The sequence below is a fragment of the Bufo bufo genome, chromosome 1 (assembly GCF_905171765.1).
Source record: "Bufo bufo chromosome 1, aBufBuf1.1, whole genome shotgun sequence".
Taxonomy (NCBI): domain Eukaryota; kingdom Metazoa; phylum Chordata; class Amphibia; order Anura; family Bufonidae; genus Bufo; species Bufo bufo.
In genome coordinates this window covers 132,418,971-132,439,308 of record NC_053389.1, presented here as the reverse complement: position 1 = coordinate 132,439,308, position 20,338 = coordinate 132,418,971, and the positions used below count along the sequence as shown (strand labels likewise).

Sequence of the window (20,338 nt, the reverse complement as noted above, 5' to 3'; positions counted from 1 at the left end):
TCGGCCGCATGATTTTTTTTTTTTTCTTCCTTATTTTTCATCCTGCAGCCAAAAGTTAATGGAGAGAGTTTGAAAGTTTGATAGCAACATTATTGAACAGATGGTGCTGCTTCATTTCAGAATGACCCATGATTCTCCTGTGCATTCGGTTAATTGATATGTCATGTCAGCTCTTGCGCAGGCAATTTATTGCGCGGTTAGTTTGTAGAAACTTGTGAAAGTCAAAAGTTACCACAGCTCCTTGTGACTCTTCTACTTTTTTTTTTTTTCTTACTGTAACAATTCATGTTTGTGTTTTTGCTACTTTAATCAATTAGACCAGAAACTTTGTGATGTTTTTAGTGAACTTGACCCGATAAAAAAGTGATATAAGCAGCTGCAGAGTAATTAAGCTGTTCTGTAATGCTGTAAAAGTTCTGGGGGGAAAAATTATGTTTACTTGATGACATTTCTTTTTTAATGGTAAGAACAGTTTCTTCTCATTTGCTTCCAATTACAGTACTACTACTGTAATTTTTTTCCATGGGCTGCAATTTAATGTCCTGCCACCAGAGGGCAGTGTGTCACTGTGAATAGAATTCTGCAGTGCGTTTCGCCGGAGCTTTTTATTTAGTGTTAGTTTAGTCATTTTAATACATATGTAAGGTAGGTGGACACTGCTGATCATAAATACAGAAAATAAAAGGTCGCCGCGTGTGTTCATGCAAAAGAATACAGTTCCGTGTGAAATGGTTGAGCAGACAATCATGCAAATTTTAGGAGGTGATATTGAAAGATAGAAGACTTTCCCAGTCATCTTCTGTGAAATCATTTTTCTAGCCCAGTCAGGTTGCGGGTGATTTATATGCAGTATACCTTGATTTTACTTGACTTGTTGAGCGATATCCCTGAAATAATCAGAACTTGCTTCGACTCGCTCTTTACAGGGATGACATTTTACCCATTCGTAGGACGTATTTTATGGGGACATTGTTTCAGTCTTGATGTGTGCTCTGAAAGACCCAACCAAACATGAGAGAGGAGATTTGGTGCTGATGGGTGTTACATGTTAGGGTGCAGTACCAAGAAAGGTAGTCACATCTGGGCTTAAAGGGATTGGCCCATCTCACACATTGGTGGCAAGGATAGCTGAACAGGAAGACGCGGAGTGGATCTGGTCGAGACATCAGCAGGAGCCCGCAGTCAATGTCAGATAGCCACATGAGCACAGCCTATATTGCAGAATCGACAGCACCATAGAATGGTAAAAAGTGGTGAAACTTTCTTCCTTCCACAGGTTGTCTGAAAGCTAGAATTTAGTCAAAGCCCCGGAGAACCCCTTTAAAGGGTTTGGCTTATCTCACACATTGGTGGCATATCGTTAGGATAAATAGGTGCGGGTCCCACCAATGAAGGAGATTGCATTGCGTAGTGATGGGGGGGGGAAGCGCACAATTATAGCTAACGTTTAATATACAACTACAGCCGGCGGCAGAAACACATTGCCGGCACCCGACCTCTGACAGGGTGGTGCGATCCGCGGCAGTTAACCCCTCAGGTGCGACTCCTTAGGGGTTAATTGCCGCGGATTGCAGTGCCCTGTCAGAGGTCGGGTGCCGGCAATGTGTTTCTGCCCCCGCCTGCATTTGTATATTAAACGTTAATTATCATTGGTGGCGCAGTGTGCCCCTCCCCAGTATTAAATCATTGGTGGCAGTGGCCACAGAGTCCCCTCACCTCCTCTCATTGGTGGTGCAGTGGTAGCCTCTGATCGGAGCCCCGGCAGTGTAAGCCTGGGGCTCCGATCGGTTACCATGGCAGCCATGGTAATCTCCCTGCTGCTGTGTGTACTATGCACAGGGCAGCAGGGAGAGTGCGAGATCCTATTCACCCTAATAGAGCGCTATTAGGGTGAATAGACAAGGGATTTAAAAAAATCCCAGGTTCTAGTCCCTAAGGGGGGTAAATAGTTATTAAATAAACTGTATAAAACAAAGAAAATAAAAACACACCAAAATGTTAAGTATAAATCACCCCCTTTCCCAATTTTACATATAAAATATATAAACAATAAATAAAGAAAATCTTACATATCGCCACGTCCAAAAAGTCCAAACTATTAAAATATAAAAAAATATCTATGCGGTGAATGCCGTAAAATAAAAAAAAATTTAAGAAAAACTGCGCGATTCGCAATTTTTTTTTAGTCACCTTGTCCCCCCCAAAAAATAGGCTAGGACTGTTTGATTATGGGCCGGACGTTCCATAAAATGCGGAATGCACGCAGATTTTTTTTTGCCATTTTATTTTTTTTGCATGGTATCGAGTATCGCAATACTTTTTTATGGTATCGAAACCGAATCTAAATTTTGCTATCGAGACAACCCTAGGCATCATTCTAGAGATAGGTGTACGTCTCAGAGGTGGGAGCTGCACCTGACATTAGTGGCATCTTCTAGCGATTTGCCACCAATGTGTGAAATGGGCCCAACCCCTTAAAGCTACAAATGCGTCAAAGCCCCGGAGAATCCCTTTAATCATTTTGGAAAAAAGATGACTTGGGGTAGACCTAATTACGGTGTACATATCTGATGAAGGTTTCATCACCAACATAGAAGGAGGATTCTTTACTGTAAGAGAATTGACACTAGGCAACTCTGCTAGAGAAGGTTGTGGTGGTCGATTTATAGGAAAACTTTATGAAGGGCCTGGATGTAATAAGATCACAAATTACCGTATGTAGACTAGATGTCTGGAGATGGGAGGCTGATCCAGGGGTTTTTCTGATTTAGAGTTTGGAAGTAATCACAGCTAAGACGATATCCCGTCAGAGGGAGAATAAACACGGATGGTATGTATAAATTGTATAATCACAGGGTACCACCTGCCATAAAACGTAGCCTTTATTGTAGAATACGTATCAAATAACAAACTCCCATAATGACAAACACACAAAGAAAAAAAAAGAAAAAAATCAACACTTCATGGGTGGATATGCAGTTGGTGCTTCTGTTTCTCAGTGGGATTCCTAAAGAACACTTAGTTCTAGGCAGGATAATGACTTCTTGACTGGGCCTGTCCCTAAGTATGGCCCTAAGATATTTATTCTTGCCTAAAAAACGGAATAGCTGCTCCGATAGGGGCGATCCCGTGTTCAGGAACCTGCTGCAGTGCCCTAGTTTGCCCCTATCCGGGGATATTTGGGCTGGGTCTAATCACGGCCCACTTGGTGATGACCTGTTCTAAATACCGAAAATAAAAAATATTTTTTTTTTAGAGATATAAGTAGCAAGATATACTGCTCTATATGCACCGTATAGATACGTGCTAAATCCAGTATGTCGTTAGAAGAGAAAAGGTATGGTACGCATTATAGGCAGCTGCTTAGCGCACACAATGTTGTATTCTCACAGCGCAGCCGTATAGATATATAGTCCCAGCGCGTTTCGCCCACACCAATGACCTGGGCTCATCAGGGGACATACAGTTCAGTGGCTCAGTTCGAATATGACCAAGGACAATATCTGCATGGAGTTTGTATGTTCTCCCCGTGTTTGCATGGGCTTCCTCCGGGTTCTCCGGTTTCCTCCACTGCTCCAAAGACATACTGATAGGGACCTTAGATGGTGAGCCCCATTGGGGACAGCGTGATGCTAATGTCTGTAAAGCTCTGCGGAATATGCCAGCGCTATACACAGTAAGTGCGTAAAATACATAAATTCATTCTAGCAGCAAGATGCATGTGAAAGCTGTTGTGAGGCTTTTCTCTAAATGGCAGGTATCCGGGGAGTAATGTTTGACCACACTTTCCATATGCTCTATATGTGCGACTAGACCTCCTCCAGCAGATGCTTCATGATGAATTCTTGAGAATGACGGAACTTGACTCTTTATTGCTGATGTTCTCTATAAACTATCATAATGCAGCCTGCTCCGTGTCTTCACATCCCCTCCACATCCAACACTTGTTTTCTTTTCTTGCTTTTCTGTACATTGACAAGGTTTTCCCTTAAAGTGCACCTATCAACCAGACCCAGTAGGGTGACATAGGGGGTGCTGACTGGAGCTCCTGTGCTCCCTCTAGTGGTGGTTGCAGGTGATTTTGAGCTCTAAATGCAGACGACCTGTCACTGCTCCTGACATGCCTGTTTTAATAGCTTCATGCATTCCCCACTTAATAACAATTCTGGAGCATCTATTCTTATGGCTCTATGTTGTATCATTTTTGTATTATTTCTACTAGAAGTTATGAATGAATTGCTAGCAGTCTGCAGTAAGGGTACAGTGTGGCGGGGGGGGGGGGTAACGAGTTGGGGGGGGTGAGCTGCGGCCGATCTGTACTTTTTATTGATGCCATTTTGGAGTGTGTTTGACTGTTTTATCACTTTTTATAAAAAAAAATTGAGAGGTGAAGCAACTAAAAAACCCCCGCTAATCAGCCATTTAAAAAAGTTTTTTTACACCATTATTAAGCCCGCTTAGGGGCATTAGACATGTCATCCTTAGATCATTTGTTCATCACATTGCAATGAATCATTTTGCAGTGTAAGAGATTTGCGCTATTTACCTGTGGAGCACTGCCACCTCCAAGGCTCAATAGGATCTACCACTCTGTTAGCCAGGAACTCTTCAGAGAGGTCCAGGCTGTTAAAGAGAACAAACCGCTCCCTTGATTTCCGCATAGAGAAGCCGTTCAGGCTCCGGGAGCACAGTGCTCTTGATGAAAGCCTGCTAAGATGCTCCGGTTACAACTGACCATGGCATCTGAGGGTTTAAATGTTTTTGATCCGCATTCTCGCCAATCGCAGACATTAGCTTCAGGTGTCTGATGTTTAAAACAGGAGAAACCCGGTGGTTATGGTGCCCACTGCGCTTGTGAATGCGCACCATCTTTAAAGACCTGACTGCCGTTGTACATATACAGCAGGGGTTGAGAAGGACTTATGGAATATTTCAATTGAAATAACAACTAGATATTGTTCATAGGTAGACATTTCCTGTAAGGGTATGTGCTCTATTATGCTCCATTCACACGTCCGTGGTGTGTTGCGGACCCGCAAATTGCGGATCCGCAACACACCCGCCCGGCACCCCTATAGAAATGCCTATTCTTGTCCGCAGCTGCGGACAAGAATAGGACATGCTCTATCTTTTTGCGGAGCTGCGGACCCAAAGATCGGGCCGCGCTCCGCAAATGCGGATGCAGACAGCACACTGTGTGCTGTCCGCATCCATTCCGTCCCCATAGAGAATGAATGGGTCCGCACCCGTTCCGCAAAATTGCGGAACGGATGCGGACCCATTTTGCAGACGTGTGAATGGAGCCTTAGAGCATCTCAGCCCTGTACAGAAAAACGTTTTTTTTTATATTTGTAATAAAGACACATTTAAAAAATGATTTTAGCTGAGTACAATGCAATAATTAAAAAAAAAAACTCCCAAAGGTGTACATAGCCTTTAAAGGCATTATCCCATGACTAATGTAAAAAGAAATTAACCAAAGATCATACAGTACATGACAATCTCTTTCTAACAAAGCCACAACCAGCCCTGTACCTCACATGGATCCAGAGATCTCCCCATTCATTGCTCTGATACATTTACATCAAGCGGCAGCTAAAGGGCAGTATATTTTCTGCTGCAGCTCAGGGGGGCGTGTCTCAGCTCTCCCTACCACAGCTCAGGGGGCGTGTCTCAGCTCTCACTATCACATCTCAGGGGGGCGTGTCTCAGCTCTCCTTATCACAGCTCAGGAGGCGTGTCTCAGCTCTCACTATCACATCTCAGGGGGGCGTGTCTCAGCTCTCCTTATCACAGCTCAGGAGGCGTGTCTCAGCTCTCACTATCACATCTCAGGGGGGCGTGTCTCAGCTCTCCTTATCACAGCTCAGGAGGCGTGTCTCAGCTCTCACTATCACATCTCAGGGGGGCGTGTCTCAGCTCTCCTTATCACAGCTCAGGAGGAAGGTGAAGGATGAAACTGAGCATGTGCGGCCATCTCAAGGAACAGGTCAAAGAAATAAGAAAAAGAACAAACAGCAGGTGGTGCTATACAGATACATTTTATTGAATAACTCAGTGGCTATGCTAAATTTATAATTTTCACCCATACCACACAATTCTCTGCACTGGAGTTTAAACATCCTCCTGTCCGGATGGATCCTCTGCCTCTGTTCGTCCTGATTGGTCATGGGTATCTGATCGTTGAGGGTCCGACACTGGGTATCCCTGCTAATAAGCTGTTTGGGAAGGCACTGGCGCTCACATTAGCGCAACGGCCTTCTTGCTGCTTTCCCAAGGCCGAGGACGACACATTCATTGGTCACGTGGTCTAGGGGCAGCTCAGCCCCATAGAAGTGATACTGATACTGATGACCTATCCAGAGGATAGGTAATTAGTATAAAAATCTCAGAAAACCCTTTTATTGTTTGATGAACAGAATGTCAGAACAGTAAACACTGACACATGGGTAAAGCAGTAGTTATCAAATGGACCCATGGCCCATTATTTGTATTTATGTTTTGTAGAGATAAATAGGTTTGCTACTGGACGATCTCAGCTCTGCTACTTCTAGCTTTGCCTTTCTCTGCCCAAGATATGAACATGATGAATGAAAGATGGCTCTTGGAGCCCTGATATCTGCCATCTTTCCTGGCAGTTCTCCTCCTGCCTTATGGATGATCTCTTTGGCTCTGAGATATCAGTGCTCTTATGTTTTAGAAGCCAAATGTTAGCAAAGATATTATGGCCATTTTGAGGTCTTCCAAGATTGATCATAAAACTCATCTAAATGGAGTCTCTGAGGCTTGTAATGTCTCTGATGCAAATATTATGACCTCCTCGAAGCTAAAGCCAACTTTCCCGTGCCAGCATTTTTTTTCATGTAGATGTTCATTTAATACTGTAGTTATTTGCTGCTGTGAATGATTGTGATACTGGTGAAGATATTAGGGTTCGGCTACACAGCGATCCCCCGACCAAGTAGCTGAACCCTTATCCTTAGCCTGATGTTCTCAAAGTAATGCAATAAAATGACCAGGAATAGGAGACCCCGACCATGGCGTCCTGTTATAGTTGGAATTGCATCTTCTAAATAGTTGCTCAAAGGGCCAGTTAAAAGTTCAGAAGAAATAAGTCCCACTTTCTAGACTTCATAGGATTTTTCCTGTTTCTTAGGATTCAGTGCTATTTACAGTGGCAAACATAAATGTTCAGGAGCTTGAAAATGAAAATGTAGTCCCTTCTGATTACCTGCTAGTTAACAGCACCACCGCCCTAACCACCAGAGACAGAAGTTCTTTTTGCCTCCATTTCCTTTCCTTAATCCTTGGGTTAACTCCCCAGACCCTTGAGGGATCCTTGCCCAGGTTTTCACCGGCCATTAAAATTAGAACAACCTAATCTAGACACTCTGGTGCCCTCATGGGCCTGCATGGAAGTATGTCATGTGACTTCTGCACCTAAAGAGGTATTCCGGTAACAAATTACAAGAATATCTGTTAGATCAATGATGTTCTGACCGCTGGGACCCCCGTCAGATCAAGAGAAGGGTCCTGTGCCGCCAGGTTGACTGGAGCAGTGGTTGAGCAAGCATACCACCAACTAAGGCCTCTTTCACACCTGCGTGTGCGCCCCGTGGTCGTGCTGCGGCCCGCAAAATGCAGGCCGCAATGCACGAGCACAGTCCGTGGGGCAGCCGCAACGGATCGCGGACCCATTCACTTGAATGGGTCCGCGATCCGGCCGTTCCACAAAAAGATAGGACATGTTCTATCTTTTTGCGGAACAGAAGTATGGGACGAAACCCCACGGAAGCACTCCGTAGTGCTTCCGTAGGGTTCCGTTCCGTACTTCCGTTCCGCACCATTCCGCATCTCCGGATTTGCAGACCCATTAAAGTGAATGGGTCCGCATCCATGATGCGGAATGCCAACGGAACGGCACCCATGTATTGCGGATCCGCCCGTGTGAAAGAGGCCTAACTCTGACAATCGGACCCCCACCAATCTAAGTTTTATCCCCTTTCCAGTTGGTAGGAGATAATTTATTGTTAGCATAATACCCTTCTAAAGGGCATCTGTCAGCAGGTTTGTACCTATGACACCGGCTCACCTGTTACATGTGTGCTTGGCAGCTGAAGGCATCTGTGTTGGTCCCATGTTCATATGATGTGCCCGCATTGCTGAGAAAAATGCCTTTAATATATGCAAATGATCCTCTAGGAGCAACAGGGGTGTTGCCATTACACCTATAGGCTCTGCTCTCTCTGCAACGGCTGCACCCACTGATCACATTTGCGCTGCCTGGCCCTGTCAATCAAAGTACAGAGGGCTTGGCAACTGCAGAGAGAGCAGAGCCTCTAGTAGCGCTATATAAGTGCATAAAATAAATAAAAATAAGTGGCTTCTATATAATAAATGCTATTTGCTGAAGTGACACAACCCCTTTAACAGTATATGATAATTGTATTCCTGGCCAAAAAAAATTGTAGCAATAATAATATATTTAACAGTTTGTTAACAATAATTTTACCTACAGAGAAGGAGATCGCCTTTCAGTAATTATATTAGAGGTTTGAAAAAGAAGCTAATTCTCTAGAATAGCGGCTAACAGCCGAGTGTGTCGGGGATCAATGGCTTTTAAACCTGAGATGACCTTGAGATGGAATAATCAGGCGCTCTCTCACTGAGCATCAAAGAAAATGAGAATGCTGTGAGATTGGCCTGTTCCTGGCTGCAAATGCCTTATGCAGTAAAGGGTGTATTAGACGGGCAGATCTTCTGCCTGATGATCGCTAGCGAGCGTTCGTATGCTGATTGCTAACGCTCGTTCATCGGGCAATCTAGATCAGCATGCTGAAGGATCAGGATTTACCACCGGCAGATCGTTCTGTCTAATAGCAATCTGCCGCCGGCAAACCAGTATACAGCATGGGGACAAGCAATGGAATAACGATCGCTCCTCCCCATGCTGCAGAGGAGATCACTGCATGCAATAGCAGCGGTCTCTTCCACTAGCTAGCAAACGATTGCCAAGAAGGAACTGCGGAGTGCTTCCGTGGGTTTTCTGCATACACTACTTTTCTGTAGCGCGGACCGTCAGATGGGGTTCAAGCAAATTTTGCGGGCATGGTTGGCACACGGTCGTGTGCATGGAGCCTTAGCAACAGAGTACAGGGAGAGAAAGCTGGGACACTTGGAGTGCTGTATATTGTCTTAAAAAAGATCAGCTCTGCAGTTACTAGCTCCATTCGTAACACAGTGGTCAGAGCTGTGTGCTGTGCTGCTAGCGCAGGTGGAGTACACTATGTCAGGCCTGCAAATTATGTGTGGACAGGAAGTCAGTTTCTCCATTCATTCCCATGAGGCCTCTTGCACACAACCGTATGGCTTTTTCAGTATTTTGCGGTTCGCAAAAAACGGATCCGCAAAAAATACGGGTGACGTCCGTGTCCGTGGGAACGGAACAGCTGGCCCCTAATAGAACAGTACTATCCTTGTCCGTGATGCGGACAATAATAGGACATGTTCTATCTTTGAACGGAACGGAAAAATGGAAATACGGAAACGGAAGGCATACGGAGTACCTTCCGTTTTTTTTGCGGATCAATTGAAATGGATGGTTCCGTATACAGTCCATATGCGGAATGCAAAAAAAACGGGGAAAAAAAACGTTTGTGTGCAAGAGGCCTGAGACTGATACCAAGACTCTCATTGGAATAGAGAATATGACTTTCTGTCTGCACATGACTCTGTATCAGATGGAGAGTGTTGGGCACATGACACAGCTGAGGATCAGAAGGGAGGTTATAAATGACAAATACAGTCACCAGTAAGAATACTACCTTCACTACCATTTATTTCATGTACCACTTTACCAGGCCAATTGCTTCTTTATGTATTGCCTAAAGTCTCACTGACCCCTGAGTTTTCTTTTAGTTTTTTTAGGCCCACTATCTTATCCCCCCTGTCTGTAGAACCTCGGTGCATTGGTGTGAATGATGCTGTCTATGTTTAAAGGGGTATTCCTGTTAGAAGTTACTGTTTGATCTGTCAGTGTAAATGGAGTGTCAGGTTTGGCATGCGCATTGCTGCTTCATTCATCTCTATGGGTCTACCAGGCTCAGCTGTCTTCAGCAGTCAGACTGTGGTCGATCCCCGACCGCTCTAATAGTTAACCCCTATACACTGGATAGGGGATAACTTGTTCTAAAGCAGGGATGCCCAACCTCCGTCCCTCCAGCTGTTGCAAAACTACAACTCCCAGCATGCCTAGACAGCCTACAGCTATTAGGGCATGCTGGGAGTTGTAGTTTTGCAACAGCTGGAGGGCCGCAGGTTGAGCATCCCGTTCTAAAGAAATACCCCTTTAAGTCAATAACCAGCAATAACATATGTTTGTTTGGTGGCCGAACACAGATAGGGTAGTATCTGATTCACTTCCTATGTCATCCATTACAGACGATGGACTTACTACATGACCCTCCTCACAGAGATGACATTATTATCTTCTAAGCATTTCTTCCATATTAGCAGCTACTTACCGAGCACATGTGCAGCATGTAACACACGTATGTCTGGGATTAGTGCTTCAGTGTAAGCCTCTCCTTGAATAGCCTAGAGCAGGGCTGGCCAACCTGCGGCTCTCCAGCTGTTGTAGAACTACAATTCCCACCATGCCCTGCTGTAGGTTGATAGCTGTAGGCAGTCTGGGCATGCTGGGAGTTGTAGGTTGGCCATCCCTTGCCTAGGGGAAGGATATCCACGTTATGTAGTAAGAAATGGCTGACATTCATAATTAGATGTATAAAGGATTATACAACACAGCCTTGCAATTGGGTTATTGTATCTCAGTGTTTCTTTGAGTTCAGTGCCTGCATTTAGCACTACTTCATTTTTAGACCCTACATTCTGTGCTGAATCATTTCTTAATATATTTTTATAATGGTCGGGCTCCGTGTTTTTTTTTTTTTCCTACAGAGCTCCAAATACATACCGTAAATAATAGTTCCCTGCTGCTGCCTCTAGAGGGAGCTTACTGTATACTGTTTTATTATTGTGTTCAATGTGTAAATAGAGTGGAGTAAGCTTGTGAGCTCCCTCCAGTGGTTTCTGCAGGTAGCCAGACTTAAATTTCAGATCACTGGAGCTCCGACATCCAGGATCCTGCTGTTTGAAGTGGCCATAATGCTTGGATGAACATTGCAACCTTTTAATTGTATACCAAGCACTTCGCCGTACATTGTATAGTGGCTGTGCTTGGTATGGCAACTCAGTCCCATTCACGTGAATGGAACTAAAGGCTATGTGACAAACGGATGTGGTAACACAGGCTGAGAAAAAGGCCACTGCTGACCCCCACTGATCAGATACTGATGGCCTATTCTGAAGTTAGGTGAGTATTTAGGTCCAAGGCAAGCTCTTAAAGGGGTTGTGCAGGGGCTTAATATTAATGACCTAGCTTCAGGATAGGTCACCGGTATCAAATCGTTAGGGGTCCGACTCCCGGCACCCTCAGAAATCAGTTGGATGAAGTGGTTGCAGCACTTGCTCTGCTTCCTCTCCAATGGTACCTGAGCATTGCCTTCTTTGCCGCCATGTCACAGTGTTATTAGAACTGCAACATTCACTTCCATGGGAGGAGTAGTTGTAATTACGTTTTGCATTCCGTCATAATAGAAGTCTACGGACAGCATAACGGATCCGGACGGTTTCTGTTAGGCAGGGCAGGAATCCATAACGGAGTTCACCCAGAACCCGAAACCTGCAGACCTACTGATGGATGACCTTCCCTAATCCACCTCACAAGCCCTCTACGTTCTCTGCAGAGTATTTGCAACTCTTCACTGTAATAATGATTTATCGAGTGGACGAGTAATGATGAAGTTCCCTGTTTTTTGCTGTATTAATGTATTCATTAGGTTATGCTTTTTCTTTTAGCAAAGACTTTGGTTGCAAGCACTGCACTTCAAGATGCTGAGCTGGGACCTGCGGTAAGTCTTTGCTATGCAGGTTTTTTTACACTGTTCCTCTTTGACTTAAAAAAGTAAGTTTGTCACGAGTGGGCAGGTTCATTCTGCTTTGATATCTTTTCTTGGTTTTGTGTATTTTAATGCTGCCCACATTAACCTGTGTCCGTCAGATGTCTCCCCACACTTGCTCCCTCTCCCCTCTCACAGCATGCTCTCACAGACACAGTGAGAAAGATACAAAGTATTGCAGCTGCATCCCCCTCCCTGTCTAGTATGTGTTGTGTTACTCTAGATGGATATTTTGAGTACTGAGCAGTTTCTGACATCTACAGATTGTGTGCAGGCATGTAAAGGGTAAACTACAGATTGATGGAAAATAAGGGTGATAACACCTATTCCAAAGCCTCATGAACTGTACTACTGATTTGTGCAAACATGTGCTTAAAGGACATCCGTCAGCATATTTGTACCTATGACACCGGCTGACCTGTTACATGTGCACTTGGCAGCTGAAGACATCTGTGTTGGTCCCATGTTCATATGTGTCCACATTGCGGAGAAAAATGATGTTTTAATATATGCAAATGAGCCTCTAGGAGCAACGGGGGCGTTACCCTTACTCCTAGAGGCTCTGCTCATTCTGCAACTGCTGCACCCTTTCCACTTTGACAGGATCAGGCAGTAAAAAGTCATGAAAGTGCAGAGGGAACAGAGTTGCAGAGAGAGCAGAGCCTCTAGGAGTAAGGGTAACGCCCCCGTTGCTCCTAGAGGCTCATTTGCATATATTAAAACATAATTATTCCCAGCAATGCGGACACATATGAACATAGGACCAACACAGATGTCTTCAGCTGCCAAGTGCACATGTAACAGGTCAGCCGGTGTCATAGGTACAGATCTGCTGAGAGATGCCCTTTAAAATGTTTTATATGATGCCAGATCTAAACAAGTACTTTTCTTGGATTTCAAGATTTTCCTTTCATGGCATCTTGACTTCCCAGTCATGTAGAATGTAAGTAGCTTTACATGTTTGTTGCTGCATTACTGAGATATGATTGTTTTTTCTTTGTTTTAGTTGTCCATGTCCCAGCTGACCACATCCTCCCGTTATCCAACCATAAGCCATGTCCCCAGCCAGCTCATGCCTTCACGTATGGCCTATCCGTTGTCTCATGCAGTAGGTATTCTTCTACAACATGCTAAACATAAGAGCTCGGGCAAAGTAATGCTTTGGGGTTTTTATATTTAATTTGACTGCATGGAGATTGGACGCTAAGCTTGTGTCTTTTGCTGATGTCGTTATTTAAAGCATACTTAAAGGAATACTCCACTCCTGAATAACTTTTGTACAGTACATCATTTAAAGGGGCTGTCCATTGCCCATTTGCTCTAGTTGGGTTCCCCTCAGAGTGCTGGTAAGTAAAAGTGCCCATACCTACACCTAAGGGTCCATTCACACGTCCGTAGAATGCCCATACCTACACCTAAGGGTCCATTCACACGTCCGTAGAATGCCCATACCTACACCTAAGGGCCCCATTCACACGTCCGTAGAATGCCCATACCTACACCTAAGGGTCCATTCACACGTCCGTAGAATGCCCATACCTACACCTAAGGGTCCATTCACACGTCCGTAGAATGCCCATACCTACACCTAAGGGCCCCATTCGTTCTCCGCGGCTCCGGAAAAAAATGGAACATTTTCTATTCTTGTCGGCAATTGCGGCCAAGAATAGGCAGTTCTATGGGGGTGCCGGCCAGGTGTATTGCGGATCTGCAATACACTACGAACGTGTGAATAGACCCTTAGACTGTGTTCACATCACGTTTTTCTCCCCCACTTTTTAACGTATACGTTGGGAAAAAGAATGAGAGAGAGTAAAATACTAGGCTTTTCCAGCTTGCAGAGTCCAGCAAAAAATAGAACCGTATGTTGCTGTATGTAAGTGGTACCAAATTATACTAGTCGCATCGTTGGGGCTTGCCAAAGTAAATTGTAGTTTACCCTAAAGTTATATTTCAATACAACCCCCACCCAAAAAAGACAAGGTAATATATCTCCTACCTGAGTGATCTTCACCCAGCTCTGCTTCAGATAGTCTGCTATTATGTCAGGATCAAATAGCCAGGGCTGCAAGGCAATATTTCAGCCCTGTGGGAAACCGGGTGGGACCTTGTGATTCTTGAGTTTCTTCCAGTCACAAGGTTCACCCACTGGGAAACTAGAATGTTGTGTAATCCCAAGACTGTACAGTTAGGTTTCCAGTCAAGGGGTTTTCTGGTAGTTCAGTACTGATGCCTGTCCTCGGGGTAGGTGATCAATATTGGGTCATGGGGGTCCGACACCTGGCATCCCTGCCGATCAGCTATTTGAAGTGACGTCCCGTTCATCGGTCACTTGGCCTAGGCACAGCTCAGTCACATTCAAGTGAATAAGCCTGGACTGCAGAACTAAGCCCAGCCATTATGCAATGTATGCCGCTGGGAGGAGACCTCCTTAAACAGCTGCTCGGTGACCATGTGGGACCCTCACCAATCAGATGTTGATGGCTTATTCCCAGGATAGAGCGTTAATATTGAACTCTTGGAGAACCTCTTTAATGAGTCAGTAACAGGGTAGCCGCCTATTTGATACTAGAGATGACATTTGTAATGTTGTGCGAACTTTTGGTTTTAAATTTGGCGTACAAGGTTCAAGTTCGGGTTATCTAAGATTTTCGTTATGGACCATAACTTATGGTCCATGGTAGCGGAATCCATAACTGAATTCTTAGATAATCCAATCCTTGTCTGCCGAACTGGAAACAAGTTTGCACAACACTAGACATTTTCTTTCTTCTGGAGGAGCCCTAACTTCTATACTGTTCCCAGGGAGCATTGCCTATAAGACTCCTTACACCACCCGGATCTCTGTAAGGAGTACTGTACAAGAGATTGTGCTGTGGCTCACCTGTTACCAAGTGTCGTGTCAAGATGCTTTCTAGCCCCAACTGTTCTCTTCTTCAGTTCTCCAGCCGTAAATCTTCTAAGGCAGAGTCCCATAATGCATGCCTATTTTCTCTGTGAAATCCAGACGAAAGTCCTAATCAATCTAAGGCTACTTTCACACCAGCATTTTTTCTGGATCCGGCAGGGTTCAGCAAAAACTCTTCCGTTACTGATAATACAACCATCTGCATCCGTTCTGAACGGATCCGGTTGTATTATCTTTAAAGGAAACCTGTCACCGGGATTTTGGGTATAGAGCTGGGGACATGGGCTGCTAGATGGCCGCTAGCACATCCGCAATACCCAGTCCCCATAGCTCTCTGTGCTTTTATTGTGTTATAAAACCGTTTTGATCCATATGCAAATGAACCTGATATGTGTCCTGTGTCCGGAGATGAGTCCAGCGGAAAGGAGCCCAGCACCGCCCCGCGTCCTCCGAATCTCCTCCTTGCTGGCTGACGTCACAGAGCTGGAGCACCGAAATCTCGCGATGCGCGAGCTAGCGCATGCGTAGTTCGTTCCCTGTGCTGATGCCAGCACAGGGAATGAACATGATGCCGACACTGCGCATGCGCTAGCTCGCGCATCGCGAGATTTTGGCGCTCCAGCTCTGTGACGTCAGCCAGCAAGGAGGAGATTCGGAGGACGCGGGGCGGTGCTGCGCTCAGAAAATTGGACTCCTCTCCGGACACAGGACTCATATCAGGTCATTTGCATATGGATCAAAACGTTTTTTTTAACACAATAAAAGCGCAGAGAGCTGTGGGGACCGGGTATTGCAGATGAGCTAGTGGCCATCTAGCAGCCCATGTCCCCAGCTCTATGCACAAAATCCTGGTGACAGGTTTCCTTTAACATACCCAAGACGGATCCGTCATGAACTTCATTGAAAGTCAATGGGCGACGGATCAGTTTTCTATTGTGTCAGAGTTAAACAGATCCGCCCCCATTGACTTGCATTGGGGGTCATGACGGATCCATCTTGCTCCACATCCCATGACCAAAAGAAAACCGCAGGTATGATAACGGAACGGAGTGCATTTTGGTACATTCCGTTCTGTTCAGTTACGTTTTGTCCCCATTGACAATAAATGGGGACAAAATGGAAGGTTTTTTTTTTTCCGCTATTGAGACCCTATGACGGATCTCAATACTAGAAAATAGAAACGCCAGTGTGAAAAGTAGCCTAAATCGCACGTGGTTGTGTCGGCGTTTGCAGCACAGAGGTAGCAGAACTGCACATGGTTTACTGTATAGATCTCTGACATTCTGATGTGGTCCTGACCTGGAGATGAGATGACAGCATGGGAGAATGGGTGGGTGGGGGGCAGTGTGGGTGCTGGGATTAGCATTGAGGATCTGATATTAAGAAGTCTGAAAGGGTTTTCTGGTAGGCTTTACACTATTCTGTGGCAGCTGAATAATTTACATCTACTGGTACGTTGTAAGTTCACGGCTTATGGCTTCCAGCTCACTGGCCACTTACAGTAATAGACACAGTCAGCCCACATGTACTACTACCAGACACATGCGACGTCTCCGCTACACAGCCCTGCTCTTACAAGATACACTGATGAAAGCTAGATTGTATATATTATTAAAGGATTTCTAGCTTTGTCCTCTGTGTTAGGGCTGGTTCACATGACTGTGCTCAGTTGGGGAAACACGGTCTGTGTGTCAACCGCATCTCGCGGACCGACCGCTGCTCCCCTGACCCGAACTCACTGCATCATAGTGTTTTATGATACAGTCAGTTCCTATTGCACCGTCGGCCTATTGGACTGTGCTGATGTTTGGCCCAAGTGCAGAATCCATCAGCCAGGGTGTTTCTGTGCTGTTCTGCGCCTGCGCCAAACACTGCAGCGAAGGCGCAGATGTGAGACTTCTGTGTCAATCAAAGAGGCCTGGCAGGTAGGCAAGTGAGCAGAGCCTCTGGGTGCAACTAAGTGCAATGGCAGCACCCTTGTTGCACCAAGGTACGAATTTGCATATAATTAAAAAGCTGTTTTCTCTGCAATGCGACCACAGAGCAAAATGGGACCCACACCATTACAGTTAGCTGACAAGGGCACATCTCCTCGGTCAGCTGGTTATACTGAGCGGTAAGACAGATTCCCTTTAAATACCTTTTAAAATGTTTGCTCTGTGTTGCCATATTCTTACAACCGGAACTTATTTAGGTTTCTGTTGACAGATCTGCTTTAAGGCCCTCTACCAGTGCTGCCGACCACAAATAGCGATCCACGACTGCATGCCGTTTGCGGCGAATGTGAATGGGTCAGTGATCCGCAAGATACGTTCTGCACCACAAAAAACTAGAAAATGTTCCAGTTTTTTGCGGTGTGGAGGCACAGACCAAAATCCCACGGAAGCGCTTCGTAGTACTTCCGTGGGCTTCCGATCCATGCCTCTGCCCTGCACCGTTCCGTATTGTGTGGATTGCAGATCCATTCATGTCAATGGGTCCACACCCGTATACGGGAGTGCACACGATTGGTGCCTGTATATTGTGGACCCGCTGTTTGTAGTCCGCAATACGGGCACGGACAGCCTGCACTCGTGTGCATGAGTCCTTATGGATTGTTTTTTGCAGGAGAGGCGACACGATCTGCTGGCGGCAAACGATGATTTAGGTGTCCACATGAACAATTCTATTAATGGGGTAATCGGCAGCACCTTTACTCCGGCAGATGTTCGGGCAGTGTGAAGGGACCCTTTGCATTTCTGAGGAGTGCGAAATAAGACTCTGGGTGGTTGCATTTTTTTATTTTTTTTTAGCTGTATCGAGGGCTTGTTTTTTGAGGGGTGAATTCTATTTTTTTAGTGACACCATATTGGAGTACATAGAATTTATTCACTTATATTTACAGTTTTTGGGTAGTAATGGGAGAAAAGCTATTCCACCGTTATTTTTGGACTTTAACCCCTTCAGGATCCTGAGATTTTCCTTTTTTCACTCCCCGCATTCCCATAGTCGTAACATTTTTATTTTTCCATTTACATAGCCTTATTTACGGTTGCATACCTTGTAGTAGGAAGCGGAAAACAAATTCCAAATGGGGTACAATTGGGAAAAAACGCAATTCTGATAAAGGTTTTTATTTATTTATTTTTTTACACTATACACTATGCGGTAAAATTGCCCTGTTATCTTCATTCTCCAGGTCAGTACGATTACAACAATACCACACTTGTATAATTTTTCTTGCGTTTTAATACTGAAAAAAAATTAAAACCTTTGAGGAAAAAATTATTTTTTTATAACCATATTCTGACCCCTTTAACTTTTTTGTAGTTATCTGTACGGGGCTGCGTGAGGGCTCATTTTTTGCGGGACGATCTGTTATTTCCAGTAATACCAATTTGAAGTGTGTGCGACTTTTTGATCACTTTTTATAAAACAATTATTGGGAAGTTGAAGTGACAAAAAATGGCAAATTGGCATTTTTATTTCCCGTTACGCCGTTTGCCGTAAGCCATTAATACTGTTATATTTTAATTGTATGGGCATTTTCACTCACCGCAATGCCTATGATGTTTATTTTTTTATTGGTTAAGTATTTTTATTTTAAGGAAAGGGGGTTGATTTTACCTTTTTATGTTTTTTTTTGTTTTTTTATATTTGTAAAAAAAGCATTTTTTTACTTTTTTTTAAGTCACCTTGGGTGACAGTAACTGGCAATCATTAGATTGCCCATTGTGTTCATTGATGGCTATATAGCCATCATTGAACACTTCATTTGCAATATAACAATACAATGCTGTCACCTAGTGGCCTGTATTGGTATATTCCTGAAATAGACTCCGAAGCCTGCTTGAGGCTTCGGGCTATTTCAGCGATGTAACAAATTCCCCGATCTCAGTCGGGGAACACTGTTACCGGAGCCGAAGCGTTCGACTTCCGCTTCCGGACTGCAAATATGCCGTGGTCACATTTGACCACGGCATCTGAAGGGTTAAAAGTATGCGATCAGCCTTATTGCTGATCGCATACATGTGCCGCGGGTCTCTGGTAGCGAGCGGACGCCATGTTTAGGGACCGGACTTCCGCTGTACATATACGGCGGAGGTCCTTAAGGGGTTAAAGGGGTTATTACATGACTATTGTAAAAAAGCTAGAACCAGCCCTGTACCTCACATAGATCCAGAGATCTTCCCATTCATTGCTCCAAATCCTCTGCTAGATTTATTTCAAGCTGCCAGCTCAAGGGGGGGAGTGTCTTTTCTGCTGCAGCTCAAGGGGTGTGTCTCAGCTCTCCCTATCACAGCTCAGGGGGCGTGTCTCAGCTCTCCCTATCACAGCTCAGGAGGCAGTTGAAGGATAAAACTGAGTATTTGCGGCCTTCTTAGTGAGCAAGTCAAAGAAATAAGAAAAAAACAAACAGCAGGTGGCGCTATACAGATACATGTGGTGCTGGTTTGAAAAGTGTCCAGGTGCTGGTTTGAAAAGTGTAGAATATTTTTTGTGGAACAACCCCTTTAAATTTACAACATACACCATCCCAGCATAACTAGCCTTCTGTATTTCTTTTATTCTATGGGCCAGTATGATTACAGCCATACCAAAGATTTATCCTTTAGTTTTTAGTTTTTTACTAGTTTTGCACAATAATGGTATATGCCATGCAAAAATAATAGTTTATTTTATGTCGCCACTTTCCAAAAAAAACGAATTCATTCATTTTTGAATGTAGCTGTATGGCGACTATGGTTTTCATTGGTAGCATTTTGGGGTACATGCGACTTATGGATTAACACTTATTATTTTTTTAGTGGGATGAATAGGAAAAAAAAACAGATCTGTTGGTATTTTAATATATGGAGCACCATTACAGGGTGATGGTAGGGAGACACAAAAGGGAATTGACATTGCCTATATGGCTCCGATGCCACAGACAATAGTGACAGTTATATAGAGTTGAGGGGTGCAGTTATCTCTGAACCTGGCCGTTGCAGGCTTGGTGTCAGCTGGGTGTCACAGTTGGCATCCTCCGTGCAATGATCAGGCTCAGCAGCATTTCCCTATTGTACAGTGAATGCACTTATCTTATCCTAGCAAACCCTTTTATTTCCTGAATGGGAGGGTCATACATTCAGACCTTTTTAGGCCTCAAGCACCGTATTACAGATCTGCAAAATACGGATGCGTTCCATGTGCCCTCTGCATTTTTTGCCAGATCTTTTGAGTTCACTGGGTCACTGGTCTGCATTTTGCAGACATATTAATTATTTTTGCGGGAAAGGACATATGGATGCGGAAAACACATAAATGATCCGTATGCTGTCCGCGTCCATATGCCAATTCTGCAAAAAGATAGAACATGTCCTATACTTGGCCACAAAATGTGGACCACAGACACATTGAATTCAGTGGTTCCAAAATATGAGCGGTATCC

At 44.5% G+C, this 20,338-nt stretch overlaps 1 protein-coding gene across 3 annotated transcripts in view; it reads left to right on the top strand.

The window, feature by feature from the left end:
* The window catches only part of NPHP4 (nephrocystin 4), a 323,852-nt gene that overhangs the window by 151,588 nt on the left and 151,926 nt on the right, over positions 1-20,338 (top strand). For all 3 annotated transcript variants that reach the window (XM_040429459.1, XM_040429453.1, XM_040429446.1), the window contains exons 12-13: positions 11,920-11,972; positions 13,027-13,128. In XM_040429459.1, the coding sequence (XP_040285393.1) occupies positions 11,920-11,972; positions 13,027-13,128 (155 nt within the window). The remainder of the gene's footprint in view (positions 1-11,919; positions 11,973-13,026; positions 13,129-20,338) is intronic.